At 36.7% G+C, this 21,108-nt stretch overlaps 6 protein-coding genes and 1 long non-coding RNA gene across 9 annotated transcripts; 3 read left to right on the forward strand and 4 right to left on the reverse strand.

Annotated features, from left to right (window-relative positions):
* The first annotated feature begins 217 nt into the window (after nucleotides 1-217).
* On the forward strand, nucleotides 218-1,525 carry LOC119989534 (probable aspartic protease At2g35615). Its single transcript, XM_038835135.1, has one exon. It carries the CDS (start codon nucleotides 218-220, stop codon nucleotides 1,523-1,525), a length of 1,308 nt encoding a protein of 435 aa, XP_038691063.1.
* A 928-nt stretch (nucleotides 1,526-2,453) lies between these two features.
* Nucleotides 2,454-3,519, forward strand: LOC119989538 (aspartic proteinase CDR1-like). Its single transcript, XM_038835140.1, has 2 exons — nucleotides 2,454-2,483; nucleotides 2,953-3,519. Exons 1-2 carry the CDS (start codon nucleotides 2,454-2,456, stop codon nucleotides 3,517-3,519), a joined length of 597 nt encoding a protein of 198 aa, XP_038691068.1.
* Nucleotides 3,520-3,912: 393 nt separating this feature from the next.
* Nucleotides 3,913-5,323, reverse strand: LOC119989936. Its single transcript, XR_005465915.1, has 2 exons — nucleotides 4,332-5,323; nucleotides 3,913-4,238 (listed from the first exon to the last, which is right to left on the reverse strand). It is a non-coding gene; the product is annotated as an uncharacterized LOC119989936 (long non-coding RNA).
* Nucleotides 5,324-6,100: 777 nt separating this feature from the next.
* LOC119989545 (aspartic proteinase CDR1-like) lies at nucleotides 6,101-7,373 on the forward strand. Its single transcript, XM_038835145.1, has 3 exons — nucleotides 6,101-6,343; nucleotides 6,449-6,746; nucleotides 6,814-7,373. The coding sequence occupies exons 1-3, from the start codon at nucleotides 6,101-6,103 to the stop codon at nucleotides 7,371-7,373; spliced, it is 1,101 nt and encodes a 366-aa protein (XP_038691073.1).
* A 627-nt stretch (nucleotides 7,374-8,000) lies between these two features.
* Nucleotides 8,001-10,127, reverse strand: LOC119988421 (thioredoxin 1-like). The gene is made up of 2 exons (XM_038833454.1): nucleotides 9,792-10,127; nucleotides 8,001-8,524 (listed from the first exon to the last, which is right to left on the reverse strand). Exons 1-2 carry the CDS (start codon nucleotides 10,048-10,050, stop codon nucleotides 8,211-8,213), a joined length of 573 nt encoding a protein of 190 aa, XP_038689382.1. The 5' UTR covers nucleotides 10,051-10,127; the 3' UTR covers nucleotides 8,001-8,210.
* Nucleotides 10,128-11,781: 1,654 nt separating this feature from the next.
* Nucleotides 11,782-15,892, reverse strand: LOC119988131 (3-deoxy-manno-octulosonate cytidylyltransferase, mitochondrial-like). Its single transcript, XM_038833066.1, has 8 exons — nucleotides 15,267-15,892; nucleotides 14,286-14,331; nucleotides 13,563-13,649; nucleotides 13,321-13,445; nucleotides 12,917-13,056; nucleotides 12,755-12,806; nucleotides 12,513-12,623; nucleotides 11,782-12,216 (listed from the first exon to the last, which is right to left on the reverse strand). Exons 1-8 carry the CDS (start codon nucleotides 15,492-15,494, stop codon nucleotides 12,124-12,126), a joined length of 882 nt encoding a protein of 293 aa, XP_038688994.1. The 5' UTR covers nucleotides 15,495-15,892; the 3' UTR covers nucleotides 11,782-12,123.
* Nucleotides 15,893-16,192: 300 nt separating this feature from the next.
* On the reverse strand, nucleotides 16,193-19,176 carry LOC119988129 (beta-glucuronosyltransferase GlcAT14B-like). 3 transcript variants are annotated; one of them, XM_038833065.1, is made up of 5 exons: nucleotides 18,874-19,176; nucleotides 17,703-18,403; nucleotides 17,488-17,563; nucleotides 17,276-17,391; nucleotides 16,193-17,182 (listed from the first exon to the last, which is right to left on the reverse strand). In XM_038833065.1, exons 2-5 carry the CDS (start codon nucleotides 18,268-18,270, stop codon nucleotides 16,683-16,685), a joined length of 1,260 nt encoding a protein of 419 aa, XP_038688993.1. In that variant the 5' UTR covers nucleotides 18,271-18,403; nucleotides 18,874-19,176; the 3' UTR covers nucleotides 16,193-16,682. The 3 variants fall into 3 exon arrangements, with proteins under 3 accessions (XP_038688993.1, XP_038688991.1, XP_038688992.1); XM_038833063.1 differs by having other exon boundaries at nucleotides 17,703-18,406; XM_038833064.1 differs by lacking the exon at nucleotides 18,874-19,176 and having other exon boundaries at nucleotides 17,703-18,801.
* Nucleotides 19,177-21,108: the final 1,932 nt, after the last annotated feature.

The raw sequence follows: 21,108 nt of genomic DNA on the forward strand, positions 1-21,108 counted from the left end.
TGATTTAACTATGACGTCTCCAATGTTTTAAGCTACAAGACAATGAATTATAAATTTGATTTAACTATGTTTCATCTTCTTTCATGTGTATGTTATGGGAAAATTCATTGGAGATAAATATGTTTTCTATATATATATATGTGTGTGTGTGTGTATAGTTGTAACACAAATAACAAACCATTAATTTCCTCATTCCCCCTTTGCATTTGCTTCGACAATGCATCGTCATATCTTTATTTCGATTCTCATTTCGTTAATTGTTTCAATTCAATCCCTAGTTGGAGAGAAAGGAAACGTTATCAGTATTGATCTCATTCATCGTGATTCAATGCTATCTCCATTTTATAATCGTTCAATCTCTCCATCAGAGCTCTTAAGAAGAGCTGTTCTGCGTTCTCTTAGCCATGCCAACAACTTCAATTCACATATGCATAGTAAAGCAAAAGATATCCAATCGGAGGTGACTCGCAACGAATTTGAATATCTTATGAAGATTTATATCGGTGAGAATCATTATCAAGCCCTTGCTTTGGTAAGCACGGGAAGCCAACTTGTATGGATACAGTGTGATCCCTGTAAAGATTGCTACGAACAAGATGCACCTCCCTTTAAACCATCAAACTCCTATCAAGAACTTCCCTATGACAACGAATTCTGTCGAGTTTTTGAAAAAAGGAGTCGTGTTGAGCCATCAAACCAGTGCGAATACAAATATGTTTACGAGAAGAATGGATTTACAGTTGGAGTTTTGGGCACTGAGACATTTTACTTTGATTCTGCGAATGGTGAACTTGTTTCTTTACCTAAATTTGTGTTTGGGTGTGGTCACAAGAATAAAATTAAGTTTGGACGTCTTGTTCAAGGTGTGGTTGGCCTTGGAAGAGGAAAACTCTCACTAATTTCTCAACTGGGAAGTGACATTGAGCACATATTGTCCTATTGTTTAGTTTCAAGGTCTGAGAAAACCAAGGTTAGCAAACTCAAAATCGGACAGAAAGCCAAAATCTCCGGTGGACGTAGACGTGTTTCAACCCCGCTTTCATTCGAAGATCCTTCTCCTTATTACTACCTTACTCTTGAAGGTATCAGCGTTGGAACCAAAAAGATTGTGACAAAAAATACAAGACACAGTAATATCATAATCGATTCTGGAACAGTCATGACAGTCTTGCATCCGGGCGTATACGATGTGTTGGAAAAGCTCATTATTGCGATAATTAAGAAGTCTGATGAAAACATCGAGCCAACAAAAGATCCATCGGGAACATTTAGTTTGTGCTATGACAAAGGTTTTAATATCAAGTTTCCCACACTGATATTCCATTTTTCTGGTGCAGACGTTCATTTAAAACGCAGAAACACATATGTCCAGTATTTTGATTACATTTGTATGACTATAGCCCGACACAGTTCGAACGATGCTATTTCTATTTTTGGAAGTTCTGCACAAGTGAACTTTGAGGTGGAGTATGACCTCAACCAAAAGCTAGTCTCTTTTGCTCAAACAGATTGTTCCCAATATTGAATGCTACTTTGTTGAGTCGAATACTCTGATTGAATTCTCAGAACTAAACTTATGTCAGGATATATATATATATATATATCAATAATATTAGGCATTATGTCTTTGTTCGTCATAAATACTTTGTGTAATACAGTCATTGACTAATGTAACCAGTGAGACTTTTGGATATATATGAGTGTCTGTTGAACTTAGTGTGTGGATTCTTATAATGTCCACCAAATCCTGGCATATACATACATATGTACAAATTTCCTTTATTGATTCATGCATCACTATCACATCTTATGGAATTGAATAAATGAAAAATCATAAATGACAGAGGAAGAGGCAATAATAATCTCACTCAAGTGAAATATACTAACAAGAATCTTGCCAAATTAAACAAACAAATACCAGAGACAGATCCCCAACAATGATCATCTCCAAAAAATTTCTAAAAATTATGTTTCGTGTTCTATGTTTGCTCTTGGCTCCTTGCTTCGAGAGAATGGTTGTTAGGTGCAAACCAAAGTTTCACATCTGCTAGATATGAGAAAAACGATGGGTTTATAAATATGGACAATATCTCCATTAATATGAGGCTTTTTGGATAGAAACCCAAGAGGAGCCTAAATTCAAAGCGGACAATATCATACCAATATGGAGATGTGTAGAGTCCATAGTCACAACATATGATAGCGGAGTCAGGTCCCAAATGCATCCTCGGATGTTTCACCCTGTTATCTTCCCGCACTAGCCACATGAGGAGACAAAAACAAAAGGAAAGAACAACGTTGCCTCCTTGTGACGATGATAATTAAGCTTGGAAATGAAATACCAATAAATATATGAAAAAATGCCAACAGCAGCTAGCATGACGGATATAGAGGACAAAACAGTTCCAAGTCCACAAAAAAAAAACAATGAGAAACAAAGTAAAATACAACCCATGTGTGGGGAAGAATTCAGGCAACAACAGGTACACATGAGGGGATAAAAACAAAAGCAAAGAACAAGGTTGTCTCCTTGTGAAGATGATAATAAAGCCTTGAAATGAAATGCCAGTCAATATATGAAAAATGCAAACAGCAGCATGACAGCTATAGACGACAAAACACTAATAGAGACCTTGATGTCAAATACCCACATGTTAAACCCATTAAAAACAGAGAAATGACAAAAAAACCCATCAAATTTGATCCCAAAACAAGAACAGAGCAACCTCCCTGTAAACGCAAGCACAGGCACAGCTAATATATCTAATCTGTGGGCCTTTTCGTAAATAGTCAAAAAGATGGAGAAAATCGGTGGGAGTGTGTTATCCGGTTCATAAACTATCCGCGTCAAACTCCTTAACATCACTGATGCGCGTGGTCTTATAGTCAAGAACTAGTGTTAGGAGACACCAATGAACTTTCTAACCCAAATTTACTATCATTGTAAAATAGCATCCGCTTTACCAACCTCAATCCATCGCAGGGTTTTCAAGGCCTTTCAAGACATTCCAGGACCTTCCAGTTTCAACTCCGCTTGCATTCAAAGATCCTTCTCCTTATTACTACCTCACTCTTGAAGGTATCAGCGTTGAAACTAAAAAGATTGGGACGGATACAGGCAACAATAGTATCATAATCGATTCTGGAACAGTCATGACAGTCTTGCATCCGACCATATACGATGAGTTGAAAAAGACCATTATTGTGAATATTACGAAGCCTGGTAAAAGCATCGAGCGAACAGAAGATCCAACCAGAACATTTAGTTTGTGCTATGAAAAACTTCTTAATATCAAGTTTCCCACACTGATATTCCATTTTTCCGGTGCAGACATTCATTTGAAACGCCAAAACACATATGTTCGGTATTACGATTACATTTGCATGACTATAGCCAGACACAGTTCGAACAATGCTATTTCTATTTTTGGAAGTTCTGCACAAGTTAACTTTCAGGTGGAGTATGACCTCAACCAAAAGCTGGTCTCTTTTGCTCTAACAGATTGTACCAAATACTGAATGTTTATCAATGCTACTTTGTTGAGTACAGTAAGAAGGTGAGAGTATGCCTTTATACTCTGGTCGAATTGTCAAAACTAAACAAATATGTATGATACACACACACATATCAACAATATTAGGCACTTTGCCTTTGTTTGTCCAAAAAGCTGTGTGTACTGTGTAATAACTAATAAGTGAGACGTTCGGATATATATGAGTGTATGTTGAACTCAGTGTGTGGATTCTTATAATGTCCAGAAAATCCTGGCATATACATACCTATATACAAATTTCCTATATTGATGCATGTATCATTATCTTACCTCGTGATATACATGGAATTGAAGAAGAGATGAAAAACCTGTAATGACAGAGGAATTAGAGGCAATAATAATCTCATTCAAGGTGAAATATACTAATAAGAATCCTTGCCAAAAAAAATTATTTACATCCTGAAATACCAGAGAGATCCCCAACAATGATCATCCACAAAAAATTTGTGAAAAATTATGGTTGTTCAACTATAAAATTGTAAACCTATAGGACATAATATGGTCAAAACAAGAGGAAACAAGAAGAAGAAGATTGATACTCTGTTGAGAGACGTGTAAAGCTGCATTTCCTGGCCTTGTCTTCCTAGGTTTTGTGTAAGAATTCAGATAGGATACTAGCCTCATATCTGACATCCCAAAGACCCTTTCAGAAACCAGCTCTCCCAACATCATCTCTAATATCGCCTGATTCAAAATACCCTTTCAAATTAAACTGTGGATTGAATTGTTGACTTCTAAGGGAAGCAGGTGAAAGATTGAGGCTTCTCGGTTTCATACTCAGAAGACGTGCAGATCGGACAGTCCTGTTTCCCATGGTTGGCATCAGAAGAGGAACTTTGGATATGGAGCCACTTGTAAATGCGAGGCCAGCAGTGCAAATGGCCAGAGAGTGTGACAACAGGGCCGTGTGCCGTTTCTAAGCATATGTTACAATCAAGGCGGCCATCCACTGGCATTACATGAGCTTCGTTCAGGCTCTATCCTAGCACCGCACATATTTCTTCTTACATTATTGACTCAAGAAAGATTTCTAATCAACCCAGGACCCAAAAATCAAGAGGACGAAAAAGAATGATACACATATGAGAGGATAAAAACAAAAGGAAAGGACAAGGTTGCTTCCTGTGATGACGATAATTACAGAGATGAAGCCTTGAAATGAAATACCATTATGGGAAATGCCAACAGCATGACAGATAATAGAGGACAATACACCTGACCGGATAGAGACCTAAATGCACCTTCTATTGAAGATCTCAAATAAAATGAAATACAAAATTCCAAAAACTCACAAATTAAACCCATTAAATGATCCTTGTCTCATTTTTTTATTTTATAAGGTATAACCAAGCTCAGTTACTTATTTTGAATAAGAAGCCCAAGGCCCGTATTTGTACGCAGGAATATGGTCCATCATGCGAGTCCCAAAGCCCACATCAGAAAAATATCCACGAACTAGGCCCCAAAGCCATGTTAGGGTCATTAAATTAGAGTCGATTCAGATTGTATGTGGAGGCGAGTTCTGTTGCTAGTATGGTGTTTTAAGAGTTGTCGTCCAAATGGGAGTTATAGCCATCCGAACAATTGAGGTGCATGCGTGAAACGCCAGAAGGGTCTTACTGGATGTCTTGATCGAGGAACGCTGAAGATCTGTCCGAACAAGTGATAGAGGTGTCCGGACAAATGCACAAGAAAGAGCACGCCCAATGCGTCTCTTAAGTTGCACCGCTCTTGAAAATGTCTTTGGCGGAACAGTAAACCTTCCTGTCATGATCGTAAATTCATAATTCATAACAGAGTACAAAGGCTGGTGTCATAGTTTGGGCGCATTTGTCATACATTTTGAGGAACTTAACTGTATTATACACTTAAAAACTATATGATAATTCCCACGATTATGTCATATAGAAATTTAAAATTTTAAAAAAAACAAGCAAAACGCATTAGAAACCATATATACATTATACTCTTTTTTTTGAAATACCGCAAAGAAATATGTTTCTTATTAGAATTGAATTTTAGACACACCTATGTTTAACACAGTCGATTGCCAACCGAGTAATCTTTCGTTGGTATATACATATTATACTTAATTAATCTCCTCTCACATGTATGTTGTGCAAACAAAATTACAATGTAATATTTATATTCTTTATAATACAAAAAACAACATATATTTGCCTGAATTATAGGCATCATCGTAAAAGAAAACAAACAAACAAAAGGCGTTAGAAACCATATACATACTTAATTCATTTCTCTTACTGTCTTACATGTATGTTAAAATAAAAAAAAATTATCCTCATAATATTCCTAAATTATACCCTTCATCGTGAAATTTTGATTTAACTATGACGTCTCCAATATTTTAAGCTACAAGACAATGAATTATGAATTTGATTTAACTATGTTTAATCTTCTTTCATGTGTATGTTATGGGAAAATTCATTGAAGATAAATATGTTTTCTATATATATATATGTATAGTTGTAACACAGATAACAAACCATTAATTTCCTCATTCCCCCTTTGCATTTGCTTCGACAATGCATCGTCATATCTTTATTTCGATTCTCATTTCGTTAATTGTTTCAATTCAATCCCTAGTTGGAGAGAAAGGAAACGTTATCAGTATTGATCTCATTCATCGTGATTCGACGCTATCTCCATTTTATAATCGTTCAATCTCTCCATCAGAGCTCTTAAGAAGAGCTGTTCTGTGCTCTCTTAGCCGTGCCAACAACTTCAATTCACATATACATAGTAAAGCAAAAGATATCCAGTCGGAGGTGACTCGCAATGAATTTGAATATCTTATGAAGATTTATATCGGTGAGAATCATTATCAAGCCCTTGCTTTGGTAAGCACGGGAAGCCAACTTGTATAAATACAGTGTGATCCCTGTAAAGACTGCTACGAACAAGATTTACCTCCCTTTAAACCATCAAACTCCTATCAAGAACTTCCCTATGACAATGAATTCTGTCGAGTTTTTGAAAAAAGGAGGCCTGTTAAGCCATCAAACCAGTGCGAATACAAATATGTTTACGAGAAGAATGGATTTACAATTGGAGTTTTGGGCACTGAGACATTCTACTTTGATTCCACTAATGGTGAACTTGTTTCTTTCCCTAAATTTGCGTTTGGATGTGGTCACGAAAATAAGATTAAGTTCGATAAGCTAGTTCAAGGTATTATCACTAATTTCTCAGTTAGGAAGCGACATTGAGCACATATTCTCCTACTGTTTGATTCCAGCGTCAGAAAAAACTGGTGTTAGCAAACTCAGATTCGGACAAGAGGCGAAAATCTCCGGTGCAAAAGTTTCAACTCCGCTTGCATTCAAAGATCCTTCTCCTTATTACTACCTCACTCTTGAAGGTATCAGCGTCGGAACTAGAAAGATTGGGATGGACACAGGCGACAATAATATCATAATCGATTCTGGAACAGTCATGACAGTCTTGCATCCTACCATATACGATGAGCTGCAAAAGACCATTATTGCGAATATTACGAAGTCTGGTGAAAGCATCGAGCCAACAGAAGATCCAACTGGAACATTTAGTTTGTGCTATGAAAAACCTCTTAATATCAAGTTTCCCACACTGATATTCCATTTTTCTGGTGCAGACATTCATTTAAAACGCAGAAACACATATGTCCAGTATTTTGATTACATTTGTATGACTATAGCCCGACACCGTTCGAACAATGCTATTTCTATTTTTGGAAGTTCTGCACAAGTTAACTTTCAGGTGGAGTATGACCTCAACCAAAAGCTGGTCTCTTTTGCTCCAACAGATTGTACCATATAGGGAAATATTGAATGTGCATCAATGCTACCACCAAACTTTGTTGAGTCCAATAAGAAGTGGGTATGCCTTCATACTCTGGTTGAATTCTCAAAACTAAATATATATCAATAATATTAGGCACTATTGCCTTTCTTTGTCCAAAAAGCTTTGTGTACTACATAGTTATTGACTGAGGTAACAAGTGAGAATTTTGGATATATATACGAGTATCTTTTGAAATCTAGTGTCTGGATTCTTGTAATGTCCAGCAAATCCTGGCATGTACATACATATATACAAACTTCATGTATTTATGCATTTATCATTATCACATGATGGAATTGAAGAAGAGATGACAAATCAGTAATGACCGAGGCAGAGGCAGAGGCAGAGGCAGAGGAGATAATAATCCACCCAGGTGAAATATGTTAAATAAATAATAAGAATTGGCATAAGGAAACAACCTCATAAATCTGACATCCCAAAGACCCTTTCAAACACCACCTCTCCCAACATCACAATAGCCGGATTCAAGAGACTCTGCATTTCTTCTCAACAAATAAATTGGCAACTTAAGTCTTCAGACTAACCAATATAAGCCACTAATTTGCAAATTTGTACACATATCTATGACAGAAATATTAAAACGACGTCTAAAAAATCAGAAATATATTAGGCAACTAATCTTGTCTAAAGAGGCAGTAAATATGGCAGCTTTTGGAAACTATACATAATACAATAGCATTATTTAAGGGCTTATTGATAGCAGAATATCCGACTGGGGCATTAAAAGATAAAGATTCAAACAACAGATAAACAAACAAGAACTTAGCCCAGCAAAGGCATTTCTTACCATTTCTACAGGAATTTCTCAATACTAGCAGCTAGAGTGGTTTTTGGAACGGCTCCAATAATGGTATCTTTCTTTTCTCCGTTCTTAAAAATTAAGACAGTAGGAATGCTTCGAATCCCATAATCAGATGCAACGGATGGGCACTCATCAGTATTAATTTTGTAGACTCTTATCTTCCCAACATATTGCTTTGCCAGTTCATCAATTATAGGGAGGAGCATACGACAGGGCCCACACCATGGAGCCCAAAATTCAACAACAACAGGGGATTCAGATTCAAGAACAACTGACTTCCAAGTTTTATCAGTAACAGATGGCACTGCAATTCCAAGGAAGAAGAAATGGTGTGTTATGGCATTTGAAGATCTTTTCACAAATACAAGTTAAATTGTATCTTAGGGGAAAAAAGAAAGGCTAGACAAAACAAGTAGCCAATATTTATTACAGTGAAGGGAAATAAACTCCACTTCCCAATCCATGGTTTTTCTTATAAAACCGATGCTCCAAGTTTAATACCCCATTAGAAATGGACAAATTTGCCCCCACTGCTGCCTTCTTATGCTTAGCCAACTCAAAAGAAGATGGGAAACTTGATGTCAAAGTTTTAGTTCCACACCAAATATCATTCCAGAAGGTTATTGTATTATCATTTCACACCACGAAAGTATATGAAGGGTTGACATTCTCCCCACTCTTTCTGCAACATCTTCCATTTACCACACCATGTGACTTAACAGAAATTATCCTTCAGCACATGCAAACTTTTCTCCCCGGTAAAATATAGCCATTCACCAAGAAAGGCTTGATTTAAAACGAAGATAATTTGATCCCCTTCCTAACCACCTGTGACCTATCTTGGTTGTTGAATACTATTCGACACATGAAACTTCCTTCACTCATTAGAACATCCCTGTAAACAATCTTCTTTGAATTCATTGCATTTTTCATGACTGATCAGGCATATAGTTAAAAGAAATCCGCTAATTTTAAGGTGATATGATAAAGATAAAAATCTGCAAAATTCATTCACTACATTGGATACATGATGCATGGTCTGCAAAGTGCATGTCAAAGATACACAGTACACATGGTGTTTGGTAACGAAATACTCCTAAAGAACAAAATTTTCTTACAATTTCTCTCTAAGCCCAAGTAATAAAATGTGAAAAGCATCAAAAGGGTACTTAGATTCAACTGTTATTTTTGAATAGATTCAGCTGTTGCAACGGCAAGCATTTATCACCAATAAAAAACCTAACTTGGTTCAATATCTTCTTTAGTTCAATTATCTCTAGTCTAACTCAAAATTGAATTATACATCATTCATCATCCCCTCACATTGTATTATACATTTCTCATACTTCTTTGAGATTTCATGCAAACTACCATGAAACAGAAACCTCAATTTTTACTAAGCACCGTATGAATGTAAATTTGTCAGTTGCACACTCTTCAACCCAAAAAAAAATTAGAGTTTCCAATGTAACAAAATTTTGACACTGAATTTCACTAATCCGTCATGCATAACTGCAACAAATTAAAGAACTGAATAATAGTAATAATAACGACGAAAGAACGAGTCTAACCATCAACGGCAATATCCTGAGACTCGCACACAATTCGTCCATTGCGACCTTGTCTTGATCTCTGAATCCGACTAGCCGATCCAAAAGAGCGAGTTTCAGGCGTCAATTTCATCCTGAGGCCTTTAAATTCCGGTAAGGCCCTCGATATCCGGCGACCAGAGACTGAAGACAAACACGAAGAGGCAGGAGACGGCGAAACAGCTGGTCTGGACAAGCCAGAGGCGCGAGAAACAGCTATCGATTCGAGCACAGTAGACATTGAAGCAGTGGATCGCAGCTCTCCCAATCCAAGAAGAAGCGAAAGAGAGATTTGTGAGTCGAGAGAGATGTCTGGTTCATGTTTGTTTGGATTTTAGTACTTAAGAATGGATATGGATGGTGGGCCCCATCTGTTCTTAGGTTGGTCTTCAAGATTTTATGTATTTTTTTATCAAAAAAAATTAAACGTGGACCGTTTTTAATATATATTTGTGAAAAATTACTAAAAATTTATATTTAAGATTATCCAAAAATATAGAAGTAACAATTTTAATTATAGATGCATTTGGCATTGCAAATATAAGCTCTATTACTCAATGAAAATTTTAAGCTCTAATACTTTACCGGTCAACATTAAACCCTCCCACTGTATTTTGTGTAAATTTTAAGGCCTCATATTTTTATCGGTTAATATCATACCCTCATACGATCACGTATTTTTTATTTACAATTAACATTTTAATTAATCTAAAGGCCAGAGAAACTAATTCTTCATGCTATTAATTACACATTATGGTGGTTTCACATCATTAATGAGTACGTTTTACACTAAAAATTAAGCTGATTAAACGCATAGGGTTTTCTCATCTCATCTTCCTATAAAAGGTTGAAAGCAAGTCCTAAACAATTATCAATAAAAAGAAGAAAAAAAAGAGCAAAATGTTTGTGTATATCTTCTTATACACCATGGCAAGTTTATCTCAAGTATGATTGTTTTGTTCATGGTGAGTGAATCTGTGACCATGGTGTTGGGACAACAGTCAAGATATGAAATGACACTTGCGAATTGTAAAAGGAGGATTCCAATAGTGGAAGCTCAACAAATATTCGATTACATAGTCATGAACAAAGGGGTTACAAGCCTTGAAGCCTGTGATAAACTTGTGCAGGGTGGTCAAGCTTGTCATGGTGTATTAATAAAGGATACTATTACTAGATATCCCCATCTGTTTAAGCCAAATTATCCCAAGTATGATTGTTTTGTTCATGGCCATTTTTACTTTTGGCTCTCGCTTAATCCGTTTTCTAGATCCACCCCTGTTCTTTTGGGAGAGACTCTGTTTCGCCAATGAAAACTCTTACTTAACTGAATTGCCCAATAATCCAGCATTAGAAGATCAAACAAGTATCTCCTACAATACACTATCACAAGCCCTATAATAAACCTTCAAACAGGGCAATTTTTACTGCTTAGAAAACACAGTTATCAAGTATTAGCTCATCAGTTTGTGAAAAGTTGTTGTCCAGTGGATAAAAAAGGAAATGCAAAGGAGGCTGTAGTGTGGTGTGGTGTTGCGGTGGTTTACATCTACTAGAAAGTAGAAAGTGTTGAGGAGTGTGTAAGGATGAATTAACACAGGATGCTTAAACAAACTAAAGGACCAAAATAGATGGTGCATAGAATATGAATCAATGGACCCTGCAAAATTGGCTATCACAAAAATGTAATTTTAAACCGTCTAGCAATCTAAGGAGCTCTAGCCTAGTAGTGATCATCTGCTCCTTTCAACTCGCACCTTACTCTAAAACTAATGACATAACAGGTTAGCATTTCAAAACGAGTGTCTCCATTGGCAACTATCATACCAAATTTGCACTACGAGGTTTCCAGAAGAACACGAGGCAACAATCAGAAGCAAACAAGCTTCTCATGGTTTTGGACTGCTTCAAACCATAAGAAATTTAAACAAATTGCAAGACAACAAGAGATTGGAATGTAGGATGAAAGAAATTACACTAAACAGTTGATACTTTATTAAAGAATCTGACTTTTAACGTTCACTCAGTTCTGAAACCAATAGATGAAAAACATGATGCATAGATTATAAGAACAACAAACTAATCAGACAACAAATTGGGATATAGCTATAAGAATTCTTTGTGTAGTATGAGGCAACTGTATGACTTGTAACTTTACTTGAAAAGAAAATGGATTTGTGAATCGTTACCTTAATTGCTTTTTTTTGGCTAGGAAAGTGCATATCACACAGCATACATCCGTTAATGAGCAAGCTACTTGTAAGAATATATGCAGTAAAATCCTTTTCTCAAGTTCTAAGCTTCATGCTGCATACTAGGTCAAGTTTCTCTCACGCATCAAGGCTTCCATCTTCTCAACATCTTCAGGAATATCAACACCATGAGCCTCGTGGTCAACTTTTATCACCTATACAACAGATTAAAAACTTTTGCTTAATCACAAATTTACAAGAAAATATGTAACATCGTACAATTTTCAGCACTTTAAACCAAAATTGAAGCGTTCAAAATCCTTTCAATTGGCAGATATGTATGAAGAGGTGCACTCTGAATGTTAGGAAAAAGGAAACAAATGGTTTTGTTTCCACATAGGATGCAGAAATCCTTGGTAACCCTAAGAAGGCATCCAAGTTTCAAAACAATAGACCGAGCCATGTGAAGAAATACGTCAAAACTGACAAAGATAAAGGAATTTAGCAAGACCTTCATCCTATAACCATTCTCCAGGACTTTAAGTTGCTCCAGATCCTCCTCTAGTTGTAGTGGTGTAGGTTGGAGATCAGGATATATACGAAGAAACTTTGAATCATAGCTCTGACCAAATATAAGTATTAAGCTATTAGTAACGAGCACCGAATGAGAAAAGAGTTGGATACCATAAGCTGAAAATCATAATGTCCGGCTGAAAAGACTAATAAAAAATAATCACATTTTCATCTTGATACCTGAATCCCAAGATGAAGCAGATAAGGAAAATCTGGATTGACCTGTGCGGACCTGTGTAAGATAAACAAATTCATCAACCAGAACAAATCATGGAAGGAGAAAAGGAGTGATACAAGAGAGGAAATAGGGGGGATAGGATTCAAGATGTTATACAAACTCACTTATTGTATGGAATCAGTCCTCGTGAAAAATAAATAGCATAGCCACGATTATCCACCACACATTTAACTCGATTTGGATCAAAGGCATCCTCAGGTTTCAAAGAAGTGACTGCTGTACTAAACACTGCATCTGGGGCTGCCTGTGGGACACAAAGTGTGTTCACAATAACAAACTGAATAATTATACAGGACACAATACATCAAATTGCAAATAAAAAGAACCATATTTTTCTAAGAGTTGTGAGTCGTATTTTTTTTTTAAGATTCCATTTTATGCTGAACTCATCAAGATTAAGTAGTGCCTCATGTTGCACATGAATTTCTCTCAAGGAAAGATAGAAACTTGAGAGGCACCAAGAACAATTATCTATTCAAAATGGCAGGAAAAACAGTAGAAGAATCACCTGCAGCGCTTTAACAACCCCATCTATAATCTCAGGCTCAATGAGAGGCTCATCCCCTTGAATATTGACAACAATATCATATTTCTTTTCTAATTTCTGAAGTGCTTCATTGCATCGCTCCGTGCCTAATGGTAATCAACATGCCATATAATGTAAAATATGAAAGAAAAAGTATTAACATCAAATGAAAGAAAAGGTATTAACATCAAAGTTCTTTATTATATGATAACCAAATAGTTTACCATTTCGGCAAGATTCTGATGTCATTACCACATCGGCACCAAATCCTCTGCAGCATTCCGCAATCTTTTCATCATCTGTTGCCACCACTGAACCAGAAACAATGTCGGAAGAAATTTAAAGTTTAGACCATGCACATAGAAAGGCATACAAGAGGATTCCTAAACATCAGGAAAACTTAATGGATTTCACATGCACAAACCCAATATGAAGTTCAGCAAACTTGTTCAATCTAAAGACAATTAAGTAACCTTAGCAAAGTTCAGAGTTATCTGACATCAAAATCATATGTGGAAGCATAAGCACAGGATCAACATAGATGTGACTTCTTTTCTGAAACCTAAACAATTTTCCCTTTTTTTGTGTGTATGGATAAGTAAATAGCAAGGGAGATGATATCAATTACATCCACCTCATGCCTCTCTTTTGAAGGTACCCAAAACATGGTCACTGCTATGAAAGCAATTCTCCCTCTCCCTCTCCTATCCTCTCCTCTCCTCTCCTCTCCTCTCCTCACCATGTTTCCCCCCACACAATTTCTTTTAGTTACAAGCACAAAGCTCTTTCTCAACACATCAGGAAACCAACCAATTCATGTCCAATATTTGCAAAGCTAGTTCCCTTAATCAAGTCACCTACCTGGGATCAAGAGTGAAGTGTCTTTTTGAATTTTCCCATGAGAAGGTCGAAGAATCAGATTGTGGAGTTTAAATAAATAGACGTACCAACATGATCTAATGTAGTTGCCAATTTGCTTCTCTCCCAAGTTCTCTGTAGGAGACAAACTACAAAATCAGTAAAATTTGGTCACATTTGAGAAAATATTACAAGTAACGCATGTGTCCCTGTTTACAATTTCTTTTCAAAGCCACCTTAAGAAATCTATAACAATTCAGCAGTCATCAGGTAGCTCCATGCTTATGAAATTGAGTAATTACCTATGATTTATAAACGTATACAAACCTGAAAATGATGTAATCATGAACATATATGCAACACATTTTCGAAAAATCTCCATATACGCATGAGATCTTGATTTTATGCCAATTATTCAGCTCATCAAACCAACTACTTCAATCTGAAGTTTCCAATTTTTTCCTTTCTAGTCTTTTTTACACATTTGAACCCCCATCATTGCAGATGCTAATGTCACTAACCCAATAGCCATTGGCATTGGGATCAGCTAAGAAATATTAAGTCATGGTATAAAACCTAAAGGATAGCCCGGTTTAACATGTATGGAGAAAAAAAAAACCGCAATTCAATTGCTACATTTGCAGAAGCTAGTTCTCATTTCTGGCCCAAGAAACACCATAAATTATGTAAAACTGCTGACTTTAACCAATTACACTGGATCTAAAACTTTTCCCTTCTCGTTACTACTTCCTCCCCAGAATTCCACTTAATTTCCCAAGTAAGATAGCCACACGAATCCAAACCAACATACAGAAATTCAAGCTTACTTGCATTTTGATCACAACAAATTCGGATGTAGAAACATGAAGCATGAAGACCGGCAAGATCCATAATTTCTTACTCCTCTACAAGTAAATTAACGAGTTTTTTATCCATTTTTGTTTCTAGGAAAAGTTCCAACATCAACTGCTGCTAAATTACACTAAATTGATTTGAAAGTTGAGATTAATGGTAAGAGGAAAACAAAAGTAGATTCAAATTAAATAAGGGAAAATGAGGCAAACGGGTACCTGGATCATGGGTTTGCCAAGGATTTCGACAAGGGGCTTCCCCTGGAACCGAGAGGAAGCAAAACGGGCGGGTATGATGCCCACGACCCGGCTCCTAAACTTCCTAAATCGACCCAGATATGCTGCGGCACCGATGGCCACTGATATGGCTGCTCCCGCCACAATGCCATGAACGATCCAAGACTTGGTCGACGAAGGAGACCCAGATGACGATGAAGAGGGGCTCATCTTCTTCACTTGGGTCTGGTATTTCGAATGTCACAGATAATCTTACAATTAAGGTTCCTTTCTTCCTAGATAGAGATACCAGATCACAACCATCCACTATAATGCGCGTGGGATTGTCGAACACTTGAACAGAGAATGTTTTTTCAGTCTCTCCTCCCTCTCTGTCTCTGCTCTCTCGCCGAACTCAAAAAGCTGCTTTGGGGGTCGCCGTGATTATAAATGGACAATTATTTATTTTTACCCTATTAACCAGACAATAAATATTTGTTTTATTTCGTTGCCAAGAAACCCAAAAATTTGTTCTTTCCCTTAATCCCTTCTATTAAGCAAAGCTTACTGCATTTATGCTCTTTCTTTCTCACAGACAATAACAAATCTCCTCTTTTGTTCTATCATTGGAGTATGATTATGGCTTAGACCAAGTCAAGAGCAGCTGTGATAGCAGTAGCAGTAGCAGTAGCAGTAGCAGTAGTGAATACTTAAAGTGAGATATTTCAAGAAGTCTCAAAGAAGTTGAGACTGACATTGGTTTTCCTTCAGTTATGTAGTTATGCATTTATCAAGACTGATTAACTTTGGTCTCAGAACAAAAATAATGAAAGATGATGACCTTTGTCAACCTTAAACCATTATCTTTATCTCTGCATCCTCCACATGCCATCAATACGTACGTAAATATAACCCTGCTTCTCCATACATGCACCAAAAAAGATTAAAAACAAAATCTAATTCAAAGGAAATTTATGTTCACAATCACCAGATACAGGTACAGCAACTCTTTCCTGTTAATAGAAAGGAAAAATAATTTCAAAAGGGCGTAAAATTCGTACCTTAGACTCTTATTCTTGTACCCTTATTTCTAGAGATTAATCTGTTCTAAATAAGGCATTAGAGTATATCTAATACCAAAATATCTAAGACCATTGTGAAGCCAAGATATTCGAAATGGACATAGAAGGAAACTGTTACTGAATGAAATACCAGATTATATGTAATGTAAGTCAAAGTTTAGTTAAAGTATAACAAACCAAAAGCCTTATGTGATTCTGGCCATGGCAATGAATTGGGATTCTTAAGATATTGTCGAAGCCAACAACGGTTCAATTCAATGATGGCAGGGCAGCACCGCAGAGCAAAAACTGCACTCATATGTCGTTCAACTCGTACAACTCTATCTGTTTCTGCAATCTATCTACACTGATTTTGAACAACTTTAGCCGTCATTGCCAACCTAGCAATGAGGCGTCGAAGCCTTTGAGCTCCAGGACCAGGTTTGATCTTGGATGGATCACCAATCTCAGAGCATTTGGGGTGATTGGCACACCAACCACCAGGCGTAAAGCTTCCATTCTTCCGGCCAAGTAAATCCTTGTCAATCCTATCCAAGACAGGGTCATTCCCTCTAAATTTCCTAGCAAAGGCAGCACCACTAGCAATCATCTTATCCGTGTCATTAAGCGAAAGGACGTGAGGGTGCTGCTTCGGGGGATTGTCCCAGGAAATGTAGTGCAAGTCATGATTGACGGCTGTCTGAGCATATTCTGGGACATTGCATATAACTGTGTGAAAGTAACCTTCAGGGGACGAGACGAAGTTTGTGTAGTACATTAGAAGAGTCCTAGGTAGATTGTCCCAACCCCAGATTAAGTACTCTACAAATGAACGCGTCAATACCATCCATGCTGATCCTGAACCACAAACAGTACAAATAATAACATTAAAGGAGACATTATAAATGAGTACAAATGGCAATGGAAAAGATACAGATGGTAATTGCTAACCAGTAAATAATTTGAAAGATGTCGGCAAAGTTCTCCGAGGCGAGGCCAGGTATACGTCTTTCTTTTTTGACGAGTAGAGGCCAGGGTCTATAATCAAAGGCATTGCTCTTTTATTCCTGCACATAACAATTCAAAGTTGTGCCATTAGCTAAATACACATACCTGAGTAACCTGACAAGTTAATATATCAGAGAGAGAGCGAGAGAACTCACTCCTTCCAGCCAAGATGACTTGAATGCTCGATGAAATTTAGATTTCGGTTTAATTTTGAAAAGGTGTAAAGAAGATCTGCACTCATGTTTGTCACTAAAATTTGGTCAAACAGGTGCTAAAATACCAAATATGTGTAACTCAAGAAGAAATAAGGTACAGGCAACGTAAATCTATACAATGACAAAAGCACGGACCAGAGAACACAGAGACTAACCATCCTGAGTCACGAGAGGATAATCAGAAGCACTGAGGTTGATGAACCAGTCCCAATCTTTACTCCTCTTCAGAAGAACGGCACAAGCATGAAGTGTATTAGAAACCATCGTAGGTCCTCTATAAGTCACCATGTTGGCTTTGGTGATCATGTAGACATTCCCAACCTTTGAGAAAACTGGATTTTTCTCCACTCGAGAAGCAAGCTCCAATCTTTCTTTTGCTGGTGACTCTAGATCCAAATGAACAACATACTGATTCCGTGGATGATACAATGCCTTTAGAGTTCTCCAAAGCTTTTCCAAATCACCTTTCGACCCTGAAATCAAATAGGCAAAACGAGGAATTGTGGGAGCAAGAGGAGGAGGTGGAGTTCGCGACATCTTTGTTTCTGCAAAAGCTAGTTCTGTCTGGTTTGTTCGAGATGGGAATATCGAGAAGAATGAATTGATTGGGTGTAACGAAGAGATGAGACCCACGTTGAAGGAAGTAGCTAAAAGGAATACACATATGAGAGAGCTTACGATGAGCGGAAAAATCCACTTCTTCTCCATGCTTAAAGCACCCATTCCAAACCCTTATCATGGGTTCAAATTAACATTCCTTGCACATTCCAGTCTCAATGGCCACAGAAAAAATATATCCTTTATACTTGTAATTGATGACTTTTTGCAAATGAATCCAGATTTCAGACTTAATAAGCTGCTGTTTCATCAATAACTAACTTTAAAATTCAATATAAACATAACCGAAACATTAAATTAGTTGCAAGAAAGACAACATTAATAGTATCTTAAAATACAGAACGGATACATCAAGAAAATCGACCAAAGACCAAACAATAAATCAAACAAGCTGGAATCCTTATTTTATAGGAATCCATGTTTGACATGAAACCATTGATAACGACACGATTGCCAGAAAGAACAAAAGATCAGGCAATGAAACACAAAACCCAGATGAGAAAATTTGAAAATCATACAATATAGAAACTCAAAAAAACCATATCAAATTAACACCCATTGAAGGAAATGCATAACTCAATAAACAAACCCCAGCTCAATCTCAATCAGAAACGCATATAGAAATTAAACCATACACGTTAAAAAAAAACAAATTAGTCATAAAAGAGCAGCACAAACATCGGAAGAAAAAAGGCTTAAAGAACGAACCTCTGTTTGGGACTTTGATGCAGAACCCTAGAGATGTTACTGTAAGAGATGTTATTGTGTGGGCATTCAAGAAGAATCAGAGACAGAACAGCATAACTGGTGAGGAGAGAAAGAGACCAAACGAGTACGTATAATAAATTCAATTAAAAATATAATAAAAGAGTCTCTGTATTAAAAAAGGGCGATTCTTGGGCCGTTTATGGAAGAACAACTCTATCTCTCTAAATCTCTATATTGGGTTTCTTTCACTGATGCTTAGGAGTCTCTGTTATGTCACTGCAAAACAGTTTACGAATACGCATGGCTAAATGGCTAATTGTCCCTTTTCTTGTTTCATTGTCGATACATTCAAGATGGCATGAGCAAAAGGTAATCAAGATCAACGGTTGGTGTTGGGGAGTGGATGATCCAACGGCTATTTTGTTTGATCAGGTGGAAAGTCTGGCGGAGATACCCAATAGTGTGGAAAAGTGACTAACTTCTCCCAATAAGTCATGCACGATACTCCATTTTTCTTCAGTTAGAATGATTTTTTTTAAAATACTACTTAAAAATACCTTTTCCATCATAATCGAACTTTGAGCACACATATATCTAATCCAATCGATTATCAACCGAACCACCTCACGTTGGTTTAGTTGATAATAGTCTCCAGCCAATCAACATTTATAGAAAAATGTGTTTGTGTGAAAATACATTAAATAATTGCTTAATTTGTTGATTTAAAGTAATATTGTCATTATCAAGAAGAAGATTAAGAGAATGACATTTTGAATATTTTAAATGTATGATAGAATACCATAAAATGTTTTCAATTAAGCATTTATGTCTATAAAGAGTATGGCAAAATATTCTATATCTTTAATTTCATAAATGATAAAATATTAATTAACAAATCTATACTCTACTAGTCTACTAGGTGAAAATGAGTCATTTTGGGCCGCGATTGAGGGCCAGCTCTAATGACAGGTTTTGGACTGAAAAAGCAGTAATTTTGGGCCTTCATGGTAAACACATAAAATTGGGCCCAATTTATGTGGGCCAGAGGTCTTTAGAATGGGCCCACCACGGCACATGTAGAAAGTGCACATGGCACGACCAGGGCAATTTTGTACTTTCAGCCTAAGTACCTATGACCTATCGGTAGGCATGGCAATGGGGCGGGATCCCCCGGGAGCGGATCATGGTTGCCCCGCTCCGCATATTCTGACAACATTTCCTGCACGGAAATCTCTGCCTATGAAATTTTTTAAAATGTTTAACCCATGAAAATCTCTACCTATGACACAATAATTTAATATATTGTATTCAAAAACCATTAATATTAAAATGAGATCTAAAAATAAAACTATCTTATGTATGTGGAGTGTGTATATATATACATGTACAGCGGGGCAGAGCGGGTCGAGAGATAAACGTCACCATCTCGCCCCACATGTGAGTTGAGATTCTTTGTCCGATCCCCACCCCACACAAGTCTCTGATCAAAGAAAATCCACGGCGGTCGGATACAAATTATCATCCCTACCTATCAGATTCAGATGGGGATTGGGGGGACCGTGCTCTTGTAAACATCGACCCAAAAAAGTGTCTTTACAAGAAGTCACTGAGTCAGCATGCGCCACGTGACTCTGGGCCCACACAATTGTAGAAAGAAGCTTGAAGTGTAGAATAGATGGCGGATCGTCCGCGCTGTAACTGTCAAGGGTAAATGCGTCATTTCGTACATCATTGTCGTTTTGTTCAACGCGCCTGCCCTCCTATTGCGCCTGCCCTTCCTATTGGCTGGATGTCAAACAATGTGCACCACTGTGTTGTTTTGACTTTTCTTTTGTTTTTTTTTTGAGAAGAAACGAAGATTTCATTAATGACTTTTCTTTTGTAATTTAATTTGTCTCATGTAGTAATTATTTAATTTTGTTTTGTTTTAATTTTCTTCCATATTTCAAAGGTGAGATATATTTGTGTTTAGATATTTTGTTGTATTTTCGAATTTTGAAATAAACATTTTCAATTAAAACTGAAAAGAAAAGTCAAATTGGTTTCATGAAACCATAATCTATATTAAATATAGGAACATGAGATTTTCAATTACTTTTTTGCCTAAATAATGAAATCTATCTCAAAACTATATATTAGAAATATGTTATTTCGATTATGTTTTTGTTAATTACGGATCATAGGTAACATATATTATTAATTATAATACAATATCATAAATAAATTGGAACTCAA

The sequence above is a fragment of the Tripterygium wilfordii genome, chromosome 21, assembly GCF_013401445.1.
Source record: "Tripterygium wilfordii isolate XIE 37 chromosome 21, ASM1340144v1, whole genome shotgun sequence".
Classification (NCBI taxonomy): Eukaryota; Viridiplantae; Streptophyta; class Magnoliopsida; order Celastrales; family Celastraceae; genus Tripterygium; species Tripterygium wilfordii.